Here is an 18,868-nt window from a genome sequence, read left to right on the forward strand (position 1 = left end):
TCTTTGTAAAATAAGTCTCATTCTTAGAGTATTTAACAGTGTGTTGTTTAAAAAAAAACATGCTTTTATATTTTGAACTGTTAGTTCGCACAAATCAAATATGGGTTAAACCTACTTCTTTAAACCACATACTGATTTTTTACTGATTTTGCACTAAAGGAATTGGGGAAATTGCTGACATTACTTTCTAATTTTTCTGCTGAAAATTTAAGTAAATTAATTTGTAAGCATAATCACTGGTAACCAACAGTGCTCTACTCTGAGGACTGTTAACTGCTGACATCATTTTCTTCGAAATGTTGGTTATGGCATTTATTATTTAAAGATATACTACTACATAAGTGAGTTTCATATTGAAAACTCTGCCTTCAACAAACATAGTCAATAAGAACCAGAAGATTCAAAATAACTTTCATGAGGAAAAATCTGATTTTTGTAGATTAAGCCTAATAGAGCAAGAGGAACACATCATTATTTCTATCTACATAGTCAAAGTAAACTTCAGTGAGAACCAGACATCTAACAAAGTTACTCTCAACAGCACCGGCTACAGTCAACACCACGTTTATCACAGGGGACCTTCACCTCAGGGACCATCTTTGGAAGGTACTGGAAAGTACCTTACAGAGTTTACACGGTAGCTCGAAAAAGAGAATTCTCAGAAGCACAAGTTGTCAAGGACCCTGCATAAATCCACTTTGCTCCAGGGATTCTATTCTCAATTCTGAAAGAAATGCAGAATTAGTGACAGAATGCTGAAGTGCCTGAGATGGTGCTGGAAGACCAAGTTATAAAGCGCAGGGCTCTAATTTACATCAGATTGTCTCAGCATTTCCTCTTCTCCCTGGACAAACAAACAAAATTAGGGCTGTTTATGCTACAAATTCTCTCTAGGAAGCCTTGAAGCTTTTTATGAAGTTCTTTCTAACTAAAACATTATTTCTGCTCAACCCTGAAACACCCCAGGTGATGTCAAGCCCAGATTTGTACTGCAGAAGGAAGGCTTCTTTGGTCTCAAGAACCTTGTGATGTATCTTGGTCACTGCCAATGTCTAACTCTTCTTTCTAACCCACAGGGAAAGCTGTACTCATGTTGTCTGCATTTCATGGGTAACTAGCTTTAATTTCACTAGAGAAAATCTGGACAACATTTATCAAAATAAGTTATTTTGGCGAACTTTCATACTTACAACATCTAAAGTATCAGGAAGAAAAAATAAAGCAGAATAACTCTGTTAGTGGAATTCCTACTAACAGCCTTTATGATAAAGAAAAATAATTGAAACAGGGCCAGCTGAAGTCACCATCAGTGATGCCAGCATCGTATATTGGAGCACTGGTTTGAGTCCATGCTGCACCACTTCTGATCCAGATCCCTGAAATGTTACCTGAGAAAGCAGCAGAATACGTCCCAAGGCCAAAGTACTTAGACCCCTGCTGCCCTTGTTGGAGACTTTGATGGACTCGAGGTTCCTGGCTTTAGTCTGGCCCAAACTTAGCCATTCTGGCAATTTGGAGAGCAAACCTGGGGAAGGGAGATTTTTGTCTCTCCATGTCTACATTCCAAATAAATATGTTAAAAATTATAACAATCTCAATGGTCAACTTAAGTGATTGAGGTAAGTAAAGCATAATCTTCCCTGATGAATAAACTAACAACTATAGCAGAATATCAATGGACATGAAAATGTGGTTGTTATGTCTTCTTTTTTTTTTTAAGATTTATTTACTTACAAAGTCAGATATACAGAGAGGAGGAGAGACAGAGAGGAAGATCTTTCGTCTGATGACTCACTCCCCAAGTGAGCACAATAGCCGGTGCTGTGCCGATCCAAAGCTGGGATCCAGGAACCTCTTCCGGGTCTCCCGCACGGGTGCAGGGTCCCAAAGCTTTGGGCCGTCCTCGACTGCTTTCCCAGGCCACAAGCAGGGAGCTGGATGGGAAGTGGGGCCTCTGGGATTAGAACTGGCGCCCATATGGGATCCTGGTGCATTCAAGGTGAGGACTTTGGCTGCTAGGCCACGTCGCCGGGCCCATTATGTCTTCTTACATGAGAACTACTAGTTGCAAAATCAAATGTATCCTGAGTTCAATTTTGTTTTATAGCTAAAGGAAATAAGATTTGCATATGGGAAAGTGACCTGTAATCCTAGACTTACAGCAGTACAACCTAAAGTAATAAACATTTTGAAACAAATCAGCTGCCCATTGAAAGAGGAATGGATAAAGAAACTGTGGTACATCCATTCTATGAAATATTATTTCATTAAAAAGAATGAAATTCTACCATTTGCAACAAAATCATCATAGCTAGAGATTATTGTGCCAAGTGAAATAAGGCAATCCCAAAAAGGACAAATGATACAAGGCAACGTCCAGGTAGGAAAGATTCAGCAGATATACAGTAAAAGTGTATGCATATTCATGCAGAGGAACTGTATAAGGAAGATTAGCACACAGAGAAGTGAAGATACACTGCAGTATGCATCTTCTACACTAAAGGGATTCACAATGAAACTGTCAAACATTTTGACAATAGGATGCTGGACTTGCGCCATTGTTTAAACCTAGCAAGGCAAAAAATGCTTAAATATCAGAATGATGGACTTGTGATTTGCTGAAGGACTGTAGTATTGTAATAATATAGGGGGAAACAATGTGAGGAAAGAGACTGAAGAAGGGCAGAAGGGGGAAATCCCAGCTCCTTTGGAACTGTATCATGAAAAATAAAAACAAGCATTGGAAGTATGGATCTATTTACATATCTACTTTGGTATACAGTAAGCAGCCTGGAAGGTTTATTGTACCAGGTTTTTATTTTGGTTTGCAAATTTTATAAATATTTATTTTCTACTTTTACTGCCAATTTCCTATAATGCACACTGATTTTTTCTTCCAGTAAGAGTAAGATAATTCTACCAGGTACCATTTCTGTGTTAGAAACAACTCTGTAGATTATCTACACATTACATAACACTTTTAATTAAATCTGTGCATTGGTCATTGATTTTTGCCATATGTACTTTTCATAAATTTCTATTTTTGATGGTGTTTTTATTGTTGATCAGGATGGGAAGGATCGAGGGTTAGGGAAAAGTGAGTGTAATTATTGCTCCCAATTTTTCCATTTCTTCTTCCTGTATCTGGAGGAAGGGAGGACATAAGGGGAGAAGCCAAACTCAGCCTCCCACCTGCCTCAGTACTCGGGGATGGGAACAGCCTCCTGATATCAATCCAGGGCCCTATGTGGCGCATACTCCGAGGATTCTGCCCAAGTTTTTTCAATAGTTCTGAAATGCTATTAATCTCGTTGATCAAGGATGAGGGTACACTTCCAATATCCATGGGCTGCCACAGGCAGAGTCTCCACTCACCCAGACTTTTGCCATCATCATTTGACTGGGATAATTGTTTAATTTGCTCTGTTCTTCCTCCGCTATGATACCAGACGTGTCCTCTGTAGGCCCCAATGGACTGCTACTTCCTTCATATATATCCTTACATTCCATCCACTGCAAAACCTTTTCCACTGAGGAGGATGAGTTTTCACAAGTGGGCCCAAGAGCACAGGTCAGGTGACCTGGGTCCTGATGGACCCCCTTTCCCCAGGGCTCACAGACCTGGCACCCTTTGCGCTCAAACTAGTATAGTTTGCCTCATCTTGGCATTCAGCAGCAGGTTCTTCAACCTGGCTCTATCCAGCCTGTCCCCAGTTCCAGCTCCTGTTGGTCGGTGTTACAACCCAGTCCAGTCCAACCAAACTCCAGTCCCGGCCTTAAGGTGGACTGCTGGTATAGCAGCCCAATTCAGCCTGTCCTGCACCTCGCAATTCTCAGATCTGCCAGTGGATGTTATGTACTGACTCATCCTGGCCTACCCTCAGACTTGACCCACATGTATGCTGCCAGGTAATGCAACCTGGCACAGTCTGGGCTGTTCTTTCACTTGGTTCTTGCATGCACTTGCAGGGACTGCATCCTGACAATGGAGTTTCCCAAGCTCCTCTATCAGATCTACTTCCAGTGTCAGATCTTGCACATACCAGTGAGTCCTTAACCCAGGCTGACTTTGTCTACTTCTTTTTCTGGCAAAAACTGTATCCTTATCCAACTGGCCCACACCCTTCCTGGTTCTTAATGTAGGGTGTTACAGCCCAGCCACACCTGGTCCATCCCCAGACATAGCTCTCACATGGTTCAGCATGAGCCGAGACCCAGCCCAGTCTGTTCTATATCCATCCTGGCTCTCATGAGGACCAGTGGGTGCTGGACTCTAGCAGAGTCTGGCACTCCCCAGACCCAGTCCATACTGGCACTCCCCAGACCCATGCTGAAGAGTAGCATACTATGATTTCAATAAATAGTTGCTGAGCATGTTTAATAAGTGATAATTAGGACACATAAGAATTAAAATCCTTCCTCATTTGTTCAATAAATCTAACTGCAGAGGCCACACATCAGAAAATGAGGTCAGATCAGCACCAGAACCTGAAGAGAAAGATTCCACCACTCAAAAGCTGTGTTGATATTTTCATCAATAAATAAAAATGGATAGTTAATCTTCTAGTGGTTATTATGCAAAATCAGGAAAAAGAAAAATTAGCCCTGTGATAAGTGATGATTTGTTTCACAGTACACAGTTAAGAAGTACTTTTGTAGCCACTGCAATAAAAAGCTTAAATTTTATCCATATACTGGTAAGAGATCATCAAAAGCTACACATTTAATATCTAAAATACCCTCTTAAATCTACTTCCTCCTTTTGTCTGCCCACACCGAAATGAATAAGCTCTCACCACAGAAGAGAATTCCTGAAGCATTTTATAGCTTCCCCTTGATGCTGCACACAGCCGATACCCCTGCCAGGACACACTCACACGCTGTCAGCATGTAAGAAATCTGGCAAACGAAAACTATCTCTTCTTTTCCAGGAGAGACAGTTTATAAAAGACAGCGTTCTATGACTTTGAAGGTGAATATTCTAGTGACACCTGGATGAGAAATCACTTTTTGCTATTCTCTATAAAAAAGTCTCAATTTCAATCATATCAGCCCAGTAGACTTTAAAAGGACAAACCTCAAAGTGCGCATTGTGTTTGATATTCTCTCGTAGTCTTATAATGAAACTTAAGCATGAATAATTGGAGATCTACACATTAATATAAAGATGAAGGAAAGGACTCAATGCAGAAGCAAAAAAACCAGTAGGACTGCTTCCTCCGGCAACCTTGAAGAGCATGTAGCTTTGACAGCTATGAAGCAACCAGGGGAGATGTTATGCAAATCAACGAACCCTCCTCTTAATATATTTTATATCTTGGAGATGTATGTATTCTTTCATGAATTTTTCTCACACTTCTATATCCCTTTCTATATAATAGCTCTATCCACCTCAAGTATATCAGGGATTTTGTACATCCAACAATGACACATACATTTAAAAAAATGCATATCCATTTGATATGCAATTTACATATTTAGAAACTGTGAACATGTGTTATTGTAATAATATACTGCATATTTTACATATATGACTACAATAAAATTAAAGAATGAAAATAAATACACTGAAGCTGTACTTTCTTTTCTTCACTCAGGAGATAATCTTATGAACTGGCTCCGTAATGCTTAAGCCGTTCTGGAATATACTAGAAATTGTTATACCACAAGTGGAGCTGATTAATACTACAGTGTGCAAGTGTACACTAGATTTCAAATACTGGGCACATGCATATGATATTATAATAGATATTAAGAGATGCTGCTATACGAACACAATCACTCCTCAAGCTTAAAGTAGTAGCACTGGAAGTTACTAACTTAAAACTGAATTAATGTCACTGCACCCCTACCCTTGCAGAAGTCGACCAGTGCTGCATCAGTTAAAGGGAATGCTCCTGATCTCATCTCAAGATAATCTTAAAAGGACCCACCTGGCCCCAGAGTTCCTGCTGGGCTCACTGAGGGTTCTGATAAACCTCAATACAGTTCTGCTTCTATTGCATAACGCTACTCAATCATTGTTTCCTGATGGCAAGGCACTTAGCCACATAACTTCTGCACACAAATCTCTGCCTCAAAGTTCCGTTCCTGCGGAACTGCAACTAAAACATTTAGCAAGGACTAGAAATCAAGTTTACTTGTATATCTGTTTCCAAAAGATTATTTATTGACATACTGGAACAACTGAAGTTATATCCTATGTTGTGCTCAATTTCTAGTAAGTTTCTACTGAATCTGGTTCTATCTTATGCAGAACTATTCTTTGTTTTCCTTATTATACACATACAGAACTCCAACTAAAAGAAAACTTGGAGAAGAATGAGTCCCCTTCCTGTGAACACAGGCAGACTTAATGCCATGGCTTCCAGCATGTCAGGCGTGGCCCACAATGCTCGTTGTTCTGTCCCAGTCTCCACAGCTCACTTCTGACCCACCCTGCTATTATCACTTCAGCTGATCACAAGACCATGCAGTTGTAAGAATTTTCCTCAGCACTTGGACCACAGGATATGACATAAGAAACTTACTGAGGGAATGTGCCATTGAGATTTCTCTTTAAATAATTTAACTCAGTAGAGGTTGTGACAGCACTTCTTACACTTTTCTCAGAACTTATTTTAAATTCTGCTACAATAATAGAACTGTTTTCCTAATAACAGAATAAAGAGAACGACCATAATCACCTCTGACTAGAAAGAAATCTAGGGTTTTGGACAGTAGTCTCCAAGTTCTTCTTAGATACCACTCTCTTAATACACAAGGGAAATTATGTTGCAATGGAATCCTAAGAATAAACGGCATAAACTTAAACTGCATAGAACAGTTATGACAGATGTAACACTGACTATGGAACACAAAGACAAGCACAACACCATTACTACCAGATTTGAAACTTGTTTGCAGCTTTTGTCCATAATCTTCAGGAACAGTGATTTTTTTTTTTTGCTTCTTATTTGTTGAATTTGTTGCCTAATAGATCACAAGGCCTACATTTGTGAGTGAACTGACAGAATATCGTGATTTTTTTTTTAATTAAGCAGGGGGAGGTTTGGTAGGACCTGGGGCAGGAGGGAGGACAGAGTGAAGTGGAGAACGATGCACCTAAAGCTACAGTGTGAAATACATGATATGTTCACATAATATAAATTTTAAAAAATAGAAATAATAAGAAATCAACATGTTTAATTATTGCTCATGACACACATGAATATTAAAATTCAAATACCATAAATTTTTTTCTTAGAAAACATTGAAAATATAGACAGATAAAGTGCTATAGATGAATAATATTAAAATGGCCCTTCTAACCCCAAATCCAACAGACACAAAATTGAAGGCAACATTTACAACTTGTAGCGTAATATTTGGTCCCAATTAATAAAGCATTTCAACGAAGTATTATTTAATAGGTAATTTCTTAGTTCATTGATCATGTATTAAGAAGGTTAGTATCTACCTGTTATATTAATTACTCATAAAAAGTTAAGCAGAAATATTTCATAAACAAACATTAGATAAATGATATAATAATGTTCAAATTGATTAAATAAATATTAGAATGTGTGTTACTCATTTGTGACTTGGAAACGCAGGAAAAATTTTCATAGCAAAGTTCCAATACCATGTGGATGATAATTTTTGCATATTCTATATATTACCGATAGGTCACAAGTAGTTCCCAAGTACAAAGTTTATGCACTGCGAACAAAATATAAGCAAAAATTCTCCATTACTGAAATACTAAAGTGGTGGTTTGCTCTTCACAGGTAGATTGCTCACCCCTTAAAATGATAGTTTGTATCAACTATAGGAAAATCACCTAACATTTCCAAAACCCCAGGATCCATAATTTACTCCAACATCCAGTCTTAGATAGGACTGTCATGTAGGATTAACACCAGGTACCAGAATGATAGTAGAAAGGAACTTCCCACACCGGGAAGGGTGGGAATTGCACTTACCTGAATAATATGCTTCAGTTTATCAATAATCTGATGTATCACAGGATCAGTTCCCTTGACTCTGACTTCAGGGTTTCCAGCCTGGGCTCTGATTCCATTTCCAACCACACGCTGAGTGTAGCTAACAAAATATAAAATGAGAGAGATGACTTAGTCCCCTGGTCAGAACCTTATGTGTCACAACTACCCGAGCAGATTTCAGCTTAGCATGTCTTCCTGTAAGATCACACACTAACTGTGTCTGCTTGGCTCATACACTGACAGATACGTAATGATTTTCAGCCAATAATACTATGTCGCATTTTCTTTCAGAAGGCTCAACCAAAATTTCTTCATTTTTAATACAATTTACCAGTGACCACAAAAAAAATGAAACATATCTCACGTTGTTCCCAATTTTAACTAACTGCACAAATGCTTTAAAGCATTCTGGGTAAATTACTTCATTTCATGCAATACAAGTACACAGATGAGTCCCAGTAATATTTTTCAAATATGAGCTTTATGTTTATGTGTATAAAAACTGTACATTCAACTTAATATACAATCACCTTAATAGGTCAACATTATAAACAATATTAAAAACTATGCAACTCAAAAGCACTAACTTTATAAACATCTAACATCTGCAAAATCTTAGAAAAACATGAAATTCACTGAAATTCACCAAAACAATGATCTAGTAAATTATGCTATTTATTGAGTTCTTTCACTGAAAATGAAAAGCATTTAAAGTATGCAATATACCCCAAGTGAAAATCATATAATGCCAATACACTATTCTGTAAATAATTAAACTTAAAAATCAGAAAGATTTTATATTAAAAGTCACACACTAGATGACTAGAATTATGAGAAGACATAAGACTCAATTCTCCTTTAAAAAGCTTTATTTATTTTTATTGGAATCACAGATTTACAGAGAGAAGGAGAGAAAGAGATTTTCCATCCACTGGTTCACTCCCCAAGTGGCCACCACTGCTGGAACTGAGCCAATCCAAAACCAGCAGCCAGGAGTTCCCTCTGCATCTCCCACATGGGTTCAGGATCCTAAGGAATTTGGCTGTTCTCGACTGCCTTCCCAGGCCACGAGCAGAAAGCTGGAAGGAAGTGGAATAGCCAGGGCATGAACCAGCACGCATATGGGATCCGACAAAGACTCTAGCCACTAGGCTACCATGCCAGACCTAAGACTCAATTCTTATCTTTAAATTTCATTTCTATATGGACATAAGTCAAGCAATTCAGGGTAAAAGACCACATCTCAGGAGGGGAAATGGCAAAGGCTATACAGGGAAGAACAACTATCTCATTCCTTAACCACCAGGACTTGCCCAAAGACCAAGAACATAATCCGGGTCTCCTACAAGCAACACAAACTCAAGTATGTGACTTACCTGCTGTCTGTTAGGGTTCTTATTAGCAAGAAGCTGGAATAAGGATCTAGAACCAGAAACCAAACTCAGACACTGATGTGGGACAAAGCCAGGTGACAACATTTAAGCTAAATGCTCACCTAGATAAGCCCCTATTTGCAAGGCAGATAGTGCAAGTGAGAGGAAGTAAGAGATAGGTCTATTGGAAAGACTCCATTCTCTAGACTTGATATTTTCCACTGAGCAATTCCTTATTAAAGATAAACAATATAAATAGAACTGTTAAATACTGAATGTTCTCAGAGATATTTTAGCAAGAATATTAACAAAATGAGCATTTACATCTTACAGTAATATTCTGGGAGGATCCCTTAACTCCTCTATTGCACAGTTACGTTATTCTTTATCAATACTATTACTAGATTATAGAGTTGGTTCCTTTATTAGTTTGTTGAGGTTGAAATGATGAATAATATGGATACATGAATAAATGCACAACCCTGAGACTGTTTTTGTTCACCTTTCTTGAAGTTTGTCAAATCATCCTCAAGATAACCATTCATGAACATAAGTATGAATCAAATCGACCACAAAACACAAAGCTTAACTGACTAAAATCACTTGCTGCTTCACATGAAAATCTCTTTCGGCATCTGCATCCACGTTCAGTGATGGTGTAGCAAGTTTGCTAAAGAAGGCCAATTGTCGGGGAATATAAGCCTTTTCCAATGGCCAACTCTGATTCAAGATTCCCTGAAGCTTTCATTTAATCCTCTTTGAGAAGCACATTGCATTTGAAAGCGTCCACAGGACCTTCTTCTCTCCTTTCCTCTTGATGAGACTTCCTCACAGCCAAGAAACCTTCCAGCCTTATTCAGCCTTCACTCCATATTTCTGTCAAAGTTTCCTTTATTACAATTTTCTTGCAAAATCTCCCTAGGAAGAAAACCTCAGACCCAAGTATGCTAATTTTTTTATAATTCTATGCATTAGAAATCATGGAATAGAATAGGTCAAATAACATTAAAGTGTCAATACTATTCAACGCATAGAAAAGAATTGAATACAAGGAATCAGTACTGCAAAACACAACCACTCAAGGACTATTCACAGAAATGCAGGAAACAACCGATATAAATCAGGATGCAATTGATTCAGTATAGCGTTGTTTTCTGTTCTAATTACTTTTTAAGGACTTTACTGTTGATTTTTTTAAAAAATGTATGATTTGCTGAAGAAAATGTTCTCAGCAAACCATCAAATGTCATCACCCACACAATAAAAAACAGGTGTTGGCAAAGTAAGAGATAATTCACAGCTGCCCTGTGGTTTTCCTATGTTTTCCTAGAAAAGCAAACATACTACAGACAATGGAAACCAAAACTTGGGTCTTCATTTAAATTAATCTATTAATTGGCTCACATTCTGGCTTACTTCGGGACCAGGAAACGTACTTCTAAGGTGGAAAGTCATTCTTTCATGTTATTCTAAGGCACTGCTTACATCTTTGTTGGTTCTTAACCAGCAGAATTAAGAACATAGTTAAATGATTATATATACTTGGACAAAATGACCATCAAACACAAATCTGCTTCCCAGCTATCCTCTCACTGAGCATTTCAAAATCATTATTTTATGTGTTATTTAAATAAGGAAAAATGCCCCCAAATTATAGCATTTAAAATAATTCAGATGGAACATAACTTGATAATTCAATTACTCTTCTCTATTTCTGTAAGGTTAAGAAGAGCCACAATGCAACTGCATTACATGCACACAGGAACTGTCTAAAGAAAAAGATACTTGATATCAAGTGTTTACAAGTATGTGGAGCAAATACTGGAACTCTCTCCAACTGTCAATGAAAGGATAAAGCATCATAAATCTCAGAGAATCACTATTCCAAATAACGCCATAGGTGCACTCAAGTGTCTGCATACAGGAGCAGGGGAAAACACATAGGAGTATATTTATAAAATTAAATATATATATAACAATAAAATGAGTGAATTCCAAGAATGTGCAAAAAACGATGAGCAAGTTTTACAAATCAGATATCAAAGGAAAGAAGCAAGATACATAAATACTTTATGATGCCATTTGTCAAAAATTAATCCTATTCCAGTTCTCTGTTAGTGCTATCCTAGCACATAAATAAGATGTGAGACATTATGTTTCTAGCCTGGTGCCCTGGTTTCACGGTAGTACTCATTTTATTTGAAGAAAAATAATTAAAGGAAGTTGGGCAGCAAGCTAAACTCCCGTTTTGGATGTCTGTATTTAACAATGGAATGTCTGTTAACTAAGGTGCTTCCAACACAGCTTCTTGTTAATGCATCCTTCAACACAACAGATGATGATGCATCAAGTGCTTGGGTCCCACCACCACAGTGGGACACAAAGATGGAGTCCAAGGAATTCGAATTTAGCCCATCCTTGCATTGGCTGTTGTGGTTATATGAAGTATGAATCAACAGAAGGCAAAACCTCTCTTTCTCTCTTACTCTCTTTCTCCTTCTCTCTCTCTGTCTCTTTCACTCTCTTCCTTTTGTTCATAATAAAAGTTAACATCCTTTAATTTAAAAGAGGTTACACAGATAACTTTGATTTTAATGTGTGCATTTTCAACATAAAACATTTACATTAAACTCCCTTAGTATTTTTATCAATGTCTAGACCAAATAGATTTTTAAAAAAATCATGTATAAATAAAGGAGCCATATAGCTATTTTAACATGGACCAAATGGTTGTGTCATCTCTCTAAGTAAGTTTGCCTCTTGGTTTGAAATACCACCCCCCCAATAGATTTCAATTTGCATGCAAACAACATGCTTTGTAAATTACATAATTTATTTCTAACAAAGAGTTTTTACTTGCTTTTCTCTCATTATTAAAATTGAGCAGAGGGTTAGTTATTCTTTCCCACCCCTCAAAAAGCACAAGCAATGGGTAAAAGCATTTCAAGAATCCCTATAGAGGGCTGTTGACTGGAAAAATTATTCACACTTCAGACTAAAGCACACACAAAAAAAGAGATTTCTGCTCTTGTTGCTGTTAGACAACAGACCAACCATCACCGCATATTTGATATAAGCAGGTTGTAACAGATGTAACAATTGAGTAGAAATATTTATTCCTCAAGCATGACTTATTTACGAACAACAAAAAAAGGAAAGCACAAAGGTACTGATATTCTACAAGAAAAAACGTTTCAGGGCCAGTATCATGATGTAGAAAGTTAAGCCACCACCTGAAATGTTGGCCTCTCACATGGACACATGTTTGTTGATCTAGCTCCTTACTGATGTTCCTGACAAAGCAGAGGAAGATGGTCCAAGTCCATGGAACCCTGCACCCATACAGAAGACTGGGATGAAGCTTCCAGCTCTTCAGCTCTCCCTGGCCCAGCGCAGCCACTTGGTCTTCTGATGGATGAACCAGTGGATGGAAGACCTGGCTCCTTCCCTCTCCCACTGTCAGTGGGACTCCACCTTTCAAACAAAAACTGAATTTTTAAAAGAAATCTCCAACAAAATTTCAGTTCAGGACCAGCACACCACTGCAGAAGGCTAATCCTCTGCTGCTCCACTTTCAATTCAGCTCCCTGCTAATGGTCTGGGAAAGCAGAAGGCCCAAATTCTCAGGACCCTGCATGCATGTAGGACCAAGAAGTTCTTGGCTCTCAGCTTTGGTCTGGCCCAGCTCTAGCCATTTGGGGAGTGAACCAGAGGATGGTTGATCTCTCTCTTTCTCTAATTCTTTCAAGTAAATAAATCTTTAAAATTATGTCAGTTCTTTGTTAAATATATAAAATAGTAACATAAAGTGCTAATAAATCTGTATAGTACATGTCTGGAAAGTCATTTCTCATGTCTCTGCCATTATCTTCTCTTAAATTAATGTGTCTACTAGTAGATTAATTTTACAAAATTTACACTGCAACATAATTTTGATCTACTTTACACTGGAACAAAAGTATAATATATTTATGTATATTTATAGAATTTTTTTAAAGATTTATTTTTTATTTTTATTGGAAAGGCGGATATACAGAGAGGAGAGACAGAGAGGAAGATCTTCCGTCCAATGATTCATTCCCCAAGTGAGCACAACGGGCCGATGCTATGCTAATCTGAAGCCAGGAGCCTCCTCTGGGTCTCCCACATGGGTTCAGGGTCCCAAAGCTTTGGGCCGTCCTCACGTGCTTTCCCGGGCCACAGACAAATGGTGTTAAAACATTTGGATTTCTACATATAAAAATATGAAATGAGACTGCTACCTTCCATCCTATCTTCAGGATTGCCAGCCATTAGGGAAATGAAAATGAAAACTGCAGTGCAATTTTACCTCACTCAATAGAATGGCTACCACCCAAAAGCTAAATAAATTAATAAATATATATACATATAATAAATTTATATTTTATTATATTTGAATATTATATATATATGGGGGAAGGATATGTGGAAAAGCATATTGTACACTGTTGATGAGAATGTAAACTGGTACAACTATTATGGACAGTACAGAGTGTCCTCAGAGATGTCCCATACGACCCAGGCATTGCACTCCCAGGAACTGACCAAAAGGAAATGAAAACAGCAAAGGAAAGTATTATCTGTACCAATATGTCTATAGAAACTGTACTCAAAAGAGCAAAGGCAGGAAATCAACTCAGAAGTCCATCAACTGATGATTGGATAAAAAAAATTACAGCATACATGCACAAAGGGGTATTAGCCAAAAAAAAAAAAGTACATAAAAGAAATCCTGTCTTTTACAAGAAAATAGACTAAATCGCAAACCACATGCCTGGTGACATAAGTCAACTCCCAAAAGACAAATATATTTTCCAGGATTTTATCATAACTGATACATGAGTGAAGAGTAACGTATACGAGCAAATTACATTTTGAGATGTCATTGTTGCTTACAGTGCTTGTGTATCCACCTGGGGGACTGTGCTCTTTTCCTACTTTCTATTGGTTTAATATTTTCTTTGGTGAATTATTAAAATGTGATTATAAAATAAGCTTAAAGTTTGTTATCATAAAAAGGAAAAGAAAAATACTAGGACCTGGCTCAATTGGCTTATCTTTCTTTTGCTAGTGCTGTGATTCCAGATAGGCACTGGTGCATGTACCAGATGCGCTACTTCTATCCAGTTTTCTGCTTGTACCCTGAGAAAAGAGGGTGTGAAGGATGGCCCAAAGCCTTGGGACCCTGCACCCATGTGGGAGACCAGGAGGGGGTTACCAGGACTTAACTTTTTTTTATTTAAATGAGAATATTTATTCTCAACTTTCAAATGAACTGTGTAACAAAATATTATCACATCTGCTTCCATTTTATGATTACTTTAAATCAGGCAGTAACATCCATACTCGTGTATCATGTCAGTCCTATGGAGAACCCATGCGCTCACCAACCAGTTATTCTGTTTCTATTATCTTGGTTTCTGAATGAAGATAATGAAAGGAAGTTCACTCAGTTAGTGGGACCATATTCTCTCGATTTCTAACTGGTTTTATGCTAGCCTTTATTTTGAAGTGGATATGCATTATTAACAATTCACTGTGACTTTTAAAATTCTTAAATTAAATCTTTATTTCCAACTTCTAGCTTCTGTAACCAGCTATTGTGGGGAGCGGGGTGCTGAAGCCGCTCCTGGGATTGGGAAGGGCCATTGTCAGATGGCAGCTGGCCGGGGGCCAGGAGGCGGAGTTGCTCTCACCAGCAGGTAAACAAGAAGTCACAGGGATAGGCTAATGCCCTCGCTGTGATTATTGGCCTATCACATAGTGCCAAGTGGACCCACGGGTAGAAGTGATTGGTGGAGAACAATATAAAAGTAGCCAGTAAAAGCTAGTTGGGGATGACAGACGACGGACAGAACAGACACACAGACGGTCGGACTAGGACAGAGGACGGACAGACAGTCAGACGGATGACAGAGGTCAGGGACGACGAGGAGAAAGACTGGGGGGGCGACGAGGAGAAAGACTGGGAAAAGAACGACAGACAGAACGGGAAGAATGGAGCAGCAGAGAGGGGAAGAAGCTAAGGTGTACAAGAATGGACAAAAGTGGCAAAGAAGGATACAAAACGGTATAGAAGCAGTAAGAGCAGTACGGAGAGACGGGGACAAGAACGGAGAAATGCAGCAGAAAGTATGGGAAGAAATATGGGAAGAAGGGTGGCGGAAAGAGGGCTGGAGAAGCGGAGAGGAAAGCTTAGACCAACGCGGACAGGCGCAGCGGAGAAAAGGATTTAAACGCAGCTGCTTTTGGCAGTGAGGGATCCGGTGGCGGTTCCGGCTTTTCCCAGACCCTCAAGAGTGTGCCTCGTCATTTTAGTGTCACTGCTGGACGGTGACAAGCTATCATTTTTAACTTTATAAATTTACATATTTTCCCCACCATTAGCATGGTAAGATTTTCACACTTTTTACAGTGAGTGGGTTGGTATGTGATTCTGCCAGTATAGATGCCCTTTCCTTCTAAAAATAAACATGTCATTTTAATCAAATCATCCATTAGCTTGAATATAAAAAAGTATAGCAATAAATTATACAACTTTGACTAACATTTTGAATCACTGACCTCAATTTCAACTTTGAAAAAAAAATTAATGTTTCTTGCGGCCACTTGGAGAGTTAACCTGCAGATGCAAAATTTTTCTCTCTGTCTCTCCTTCTCTCCATAAATCTGAATTTCCAATAAAAATAATTTTAAAAAGAAAAATTGTAAAAAAAAAAAAAGGAAGTTTGGAGAGAGAGCAAGCAACTGAGTAAAGGTGTGCTGGAAATGATCACTTTCCTTTCAAAACTGTCTATACAAAATGCATGAAATGTTTTCCCTTATGTAAATAATTTTTCAAAGGTTTTCTCTGTTATAAAAACTACAAGCTTCATCAAAACATACTTTTAAGTGAATTATAAGGTACAATGTACAAGGAAATAAAAATATTGCCTTCCAATATATAACGCAGTAAACTCACAGAGAAAGAACTTCAGAATTACAGAGTATACTTGCCTCTGATGGCAACATAACAAACAGCTAGGAACCTGGCAGGTTAAGAAAAAAAGACATCTTTTCTCATAACCCTGATTCCAAGATACCAGGAATCAAGTGTTGGTGGGCCCACATTCCCTCTGTAGACTCCAAGAAAGAATTATCTTTGTATCTTCATTGCTTTTAATGGATCTCAAAGGTTCTTGGCACTCTTGGACTTCCTGTAGCATTATTGCCAATTCTGCCTGGTCATTTTCATCTCTGTTTACTATTAAAGTCATATGAATGCAGGATGAGTTCACCTTCATCTTTACCTTCTTTAAATTTGCAGACACTATTTCCAAGTCAAGACACATGCTGAAGTTGTTGTTGGATGTGTTTCTTGGGCATGCTCAGAGCACCGTGAAGACTACAATCAGGAAGCTGCCTGAATGAGGACAAATCATTTCTAAATCTATTCTTCCTCAAGAAAAGATTATATTGACTTAAACCGTACATCTGTTTCACATGTAAACAGTTTAGAGTTTAGCAAGTTTTTAAATATTTACGTTTTTATTTAAAGTTATTTCTCTGGTTCTGTTTTTATATTAGAGTTTCAAACAGCAAGTGACAACACATATTTGCTATGCTTTCTAATAACCCTCATTCTACTCTAAGTCATTGTCCAAATTTATCAGTTCTAATTACTGTTGATCACACATACTGCTATTTGAGGTTCTGAAATGTTATAATATCTTCAATTTTCCTAACATATACTTCCCATTTATTGGCCTTAAAAGCAATATTTAGCCAGTTTAGGGAGTTATCAGTCCATGATCCATAGCATTTTTAAGAATTTTTTCAATGTTTCCTACCACCTAACAAAAAGAAGCTGCACTACAGATAATTCTCCATTCCAAACTCACCCAAAAGAGAAATGTAAACGATTTGTTCTCCTCTGAAGTATCAGGACAACCACCTGCTCCAAACAGGGAAGTTTCCCGAGAGCACGGGAAAGTTAGTTTATTACGAAGGTGCTGGCAGTTGATGCTTTTGGGGCTCATGTAGGCACACAAAATAAATTTTGATCACACTTAATGATAGTGTGAAAGCAAGACTGTGACAATATTCCAAGAGGCTAATTTCATTAAATTAGCTACATTCATTAGTCTCAATTTAGTTGTCTAAATACATTTTTAAACATTTCCAAAGCAGTAATTGGGCTCTCCTGTTGTCTATTTCCAATTTTTAGTGATGCTTAGTAGAGGAAGATATTTTGACTGAGATTTTTTTTTTTTAAGCAATCACTGCTGTCATTTTATCACAAGACTGCAAGGGTCGTCAGTAGGCTGCTGAACCGAACACTCCATCTTCAAGAAATACACCTATAACAGGCAAATAGGACTTGGCATTCCTTTCTTGGCCTTCAGTCTAAAAGATTATTTTTGTCTGTCTTCAGTGACAACAACATAAATTTAAAGCTGGGAAGGCCCTTTAAGGTCATCTTGTTCAGCCCAAGCATCTTTTAAAACACAATGAAGTATATTTATTTCATCATTCTATGCATATTCACTGTTTATTTTCAGAAAAGCCTCTGAGACAGCTTGTGATAAAAGGCACAGACGCTATAAAAAAAAAAAAAGGGCAAAATGACAAGATAATGAAGGGTAGACGGAGGCAATTATGTTAAGGGAATCTCGAGAAGGAGACTCTACCCTTCAGTCTAACACTTGACCTTCAGCCTCTTGTTAGTGAGGGGCACAATGAAAATCACAATTCAAATATGACCTGTCAGTTAATGCAAAGAGTACTAGTTCACAAAACCTATTACAAATTTTATGAATAACTGAAAGGCTGTGAACACAGAGCATTGACAAGAAGATGAAATGTTAATATGTTAGTATGACCAAGACAAATTACATCCACAGATTGAAATAGTACAAAGGATCCGAGTTACAGGTACAATTATTATTAGTCAATAAATAGTGATTTTTTTTCAGTACACAGAATTGTTAAACATCTTGATCATCATGCCCTTCATATTTATACTAAGATATCAAATTGACAAATTGTCTATTCTGAGACCAGGTGGGACATTCCTGGTATTCAGGGAAGGTTCAACATAAGCAAATCAATAAAAGTGATATATCACATTAACAAATTGAAAAATAAAAAGCACCTGATTATCCATATAGACGCAGAGAATACATTTAATACAATGCAGCATCCAGGCATAATAAAAAATGAATAGAGATATTACAGCCTGTTCACAACAAATTCCAGATCTAAATCAACGACTTGAAAGCACAAATTTACTGGAGAAAAAAGTAAGGAAAAACTGTAAGGTACAGGTGTAACCAAAGGGCTCCCACAAAGATCACAGAAAACAAGAGAAAAAACCCAAAAAGAGACCAAATGGGAATATAGCATAAGAAACCAGGGTCTGCACTACAAAGGAAACACTCTAGAAAGTAAACAAGCAACTGACAGAATGGGAGAAAATATTTACAAACTATGCAACTGATTGAAGATTAA

General features: G+C 37.7%; 1 protein-coding gene across 1 annotated transcript in view; it reads right to left on the reverse strand.

The window, feature by feature from the left end:
- GPC5 (glypican 5) overlaps window positions 1-18,868 on the reverse strand; it is a 487,184-nt gene that overhangs the window by 150,541 nt on the left and 317,775 nt on the right. The window contains exon 6 of the mRNA XM_040991547.1: window positions 7,965-8,085. Coding sequence (XP_040847481.1) covers window positions 7,965-8,085 — 121 coding nt within the window. The remainder of the gene's footprint in view (window positions 1-7,964; window positions 8,086-18,868) is intronic.

The sequence above is a fragment of the Ochotona curzoniae genome, unplaced genomic scaffold (genome assembly GCF_017591425.1).
Source record: "Ochotona curzoniae isolate NIBS_2020 unplaced genomic scaffold, NIBS_Ocur_1.0 contig_64, whole genome shotgun sequence".
NCBI lineage: Eukaryota > Metazoa > Chordata > Mammalia > Lagomorpha > Ochotonidae > Ochotona > Ochotona curzoniae.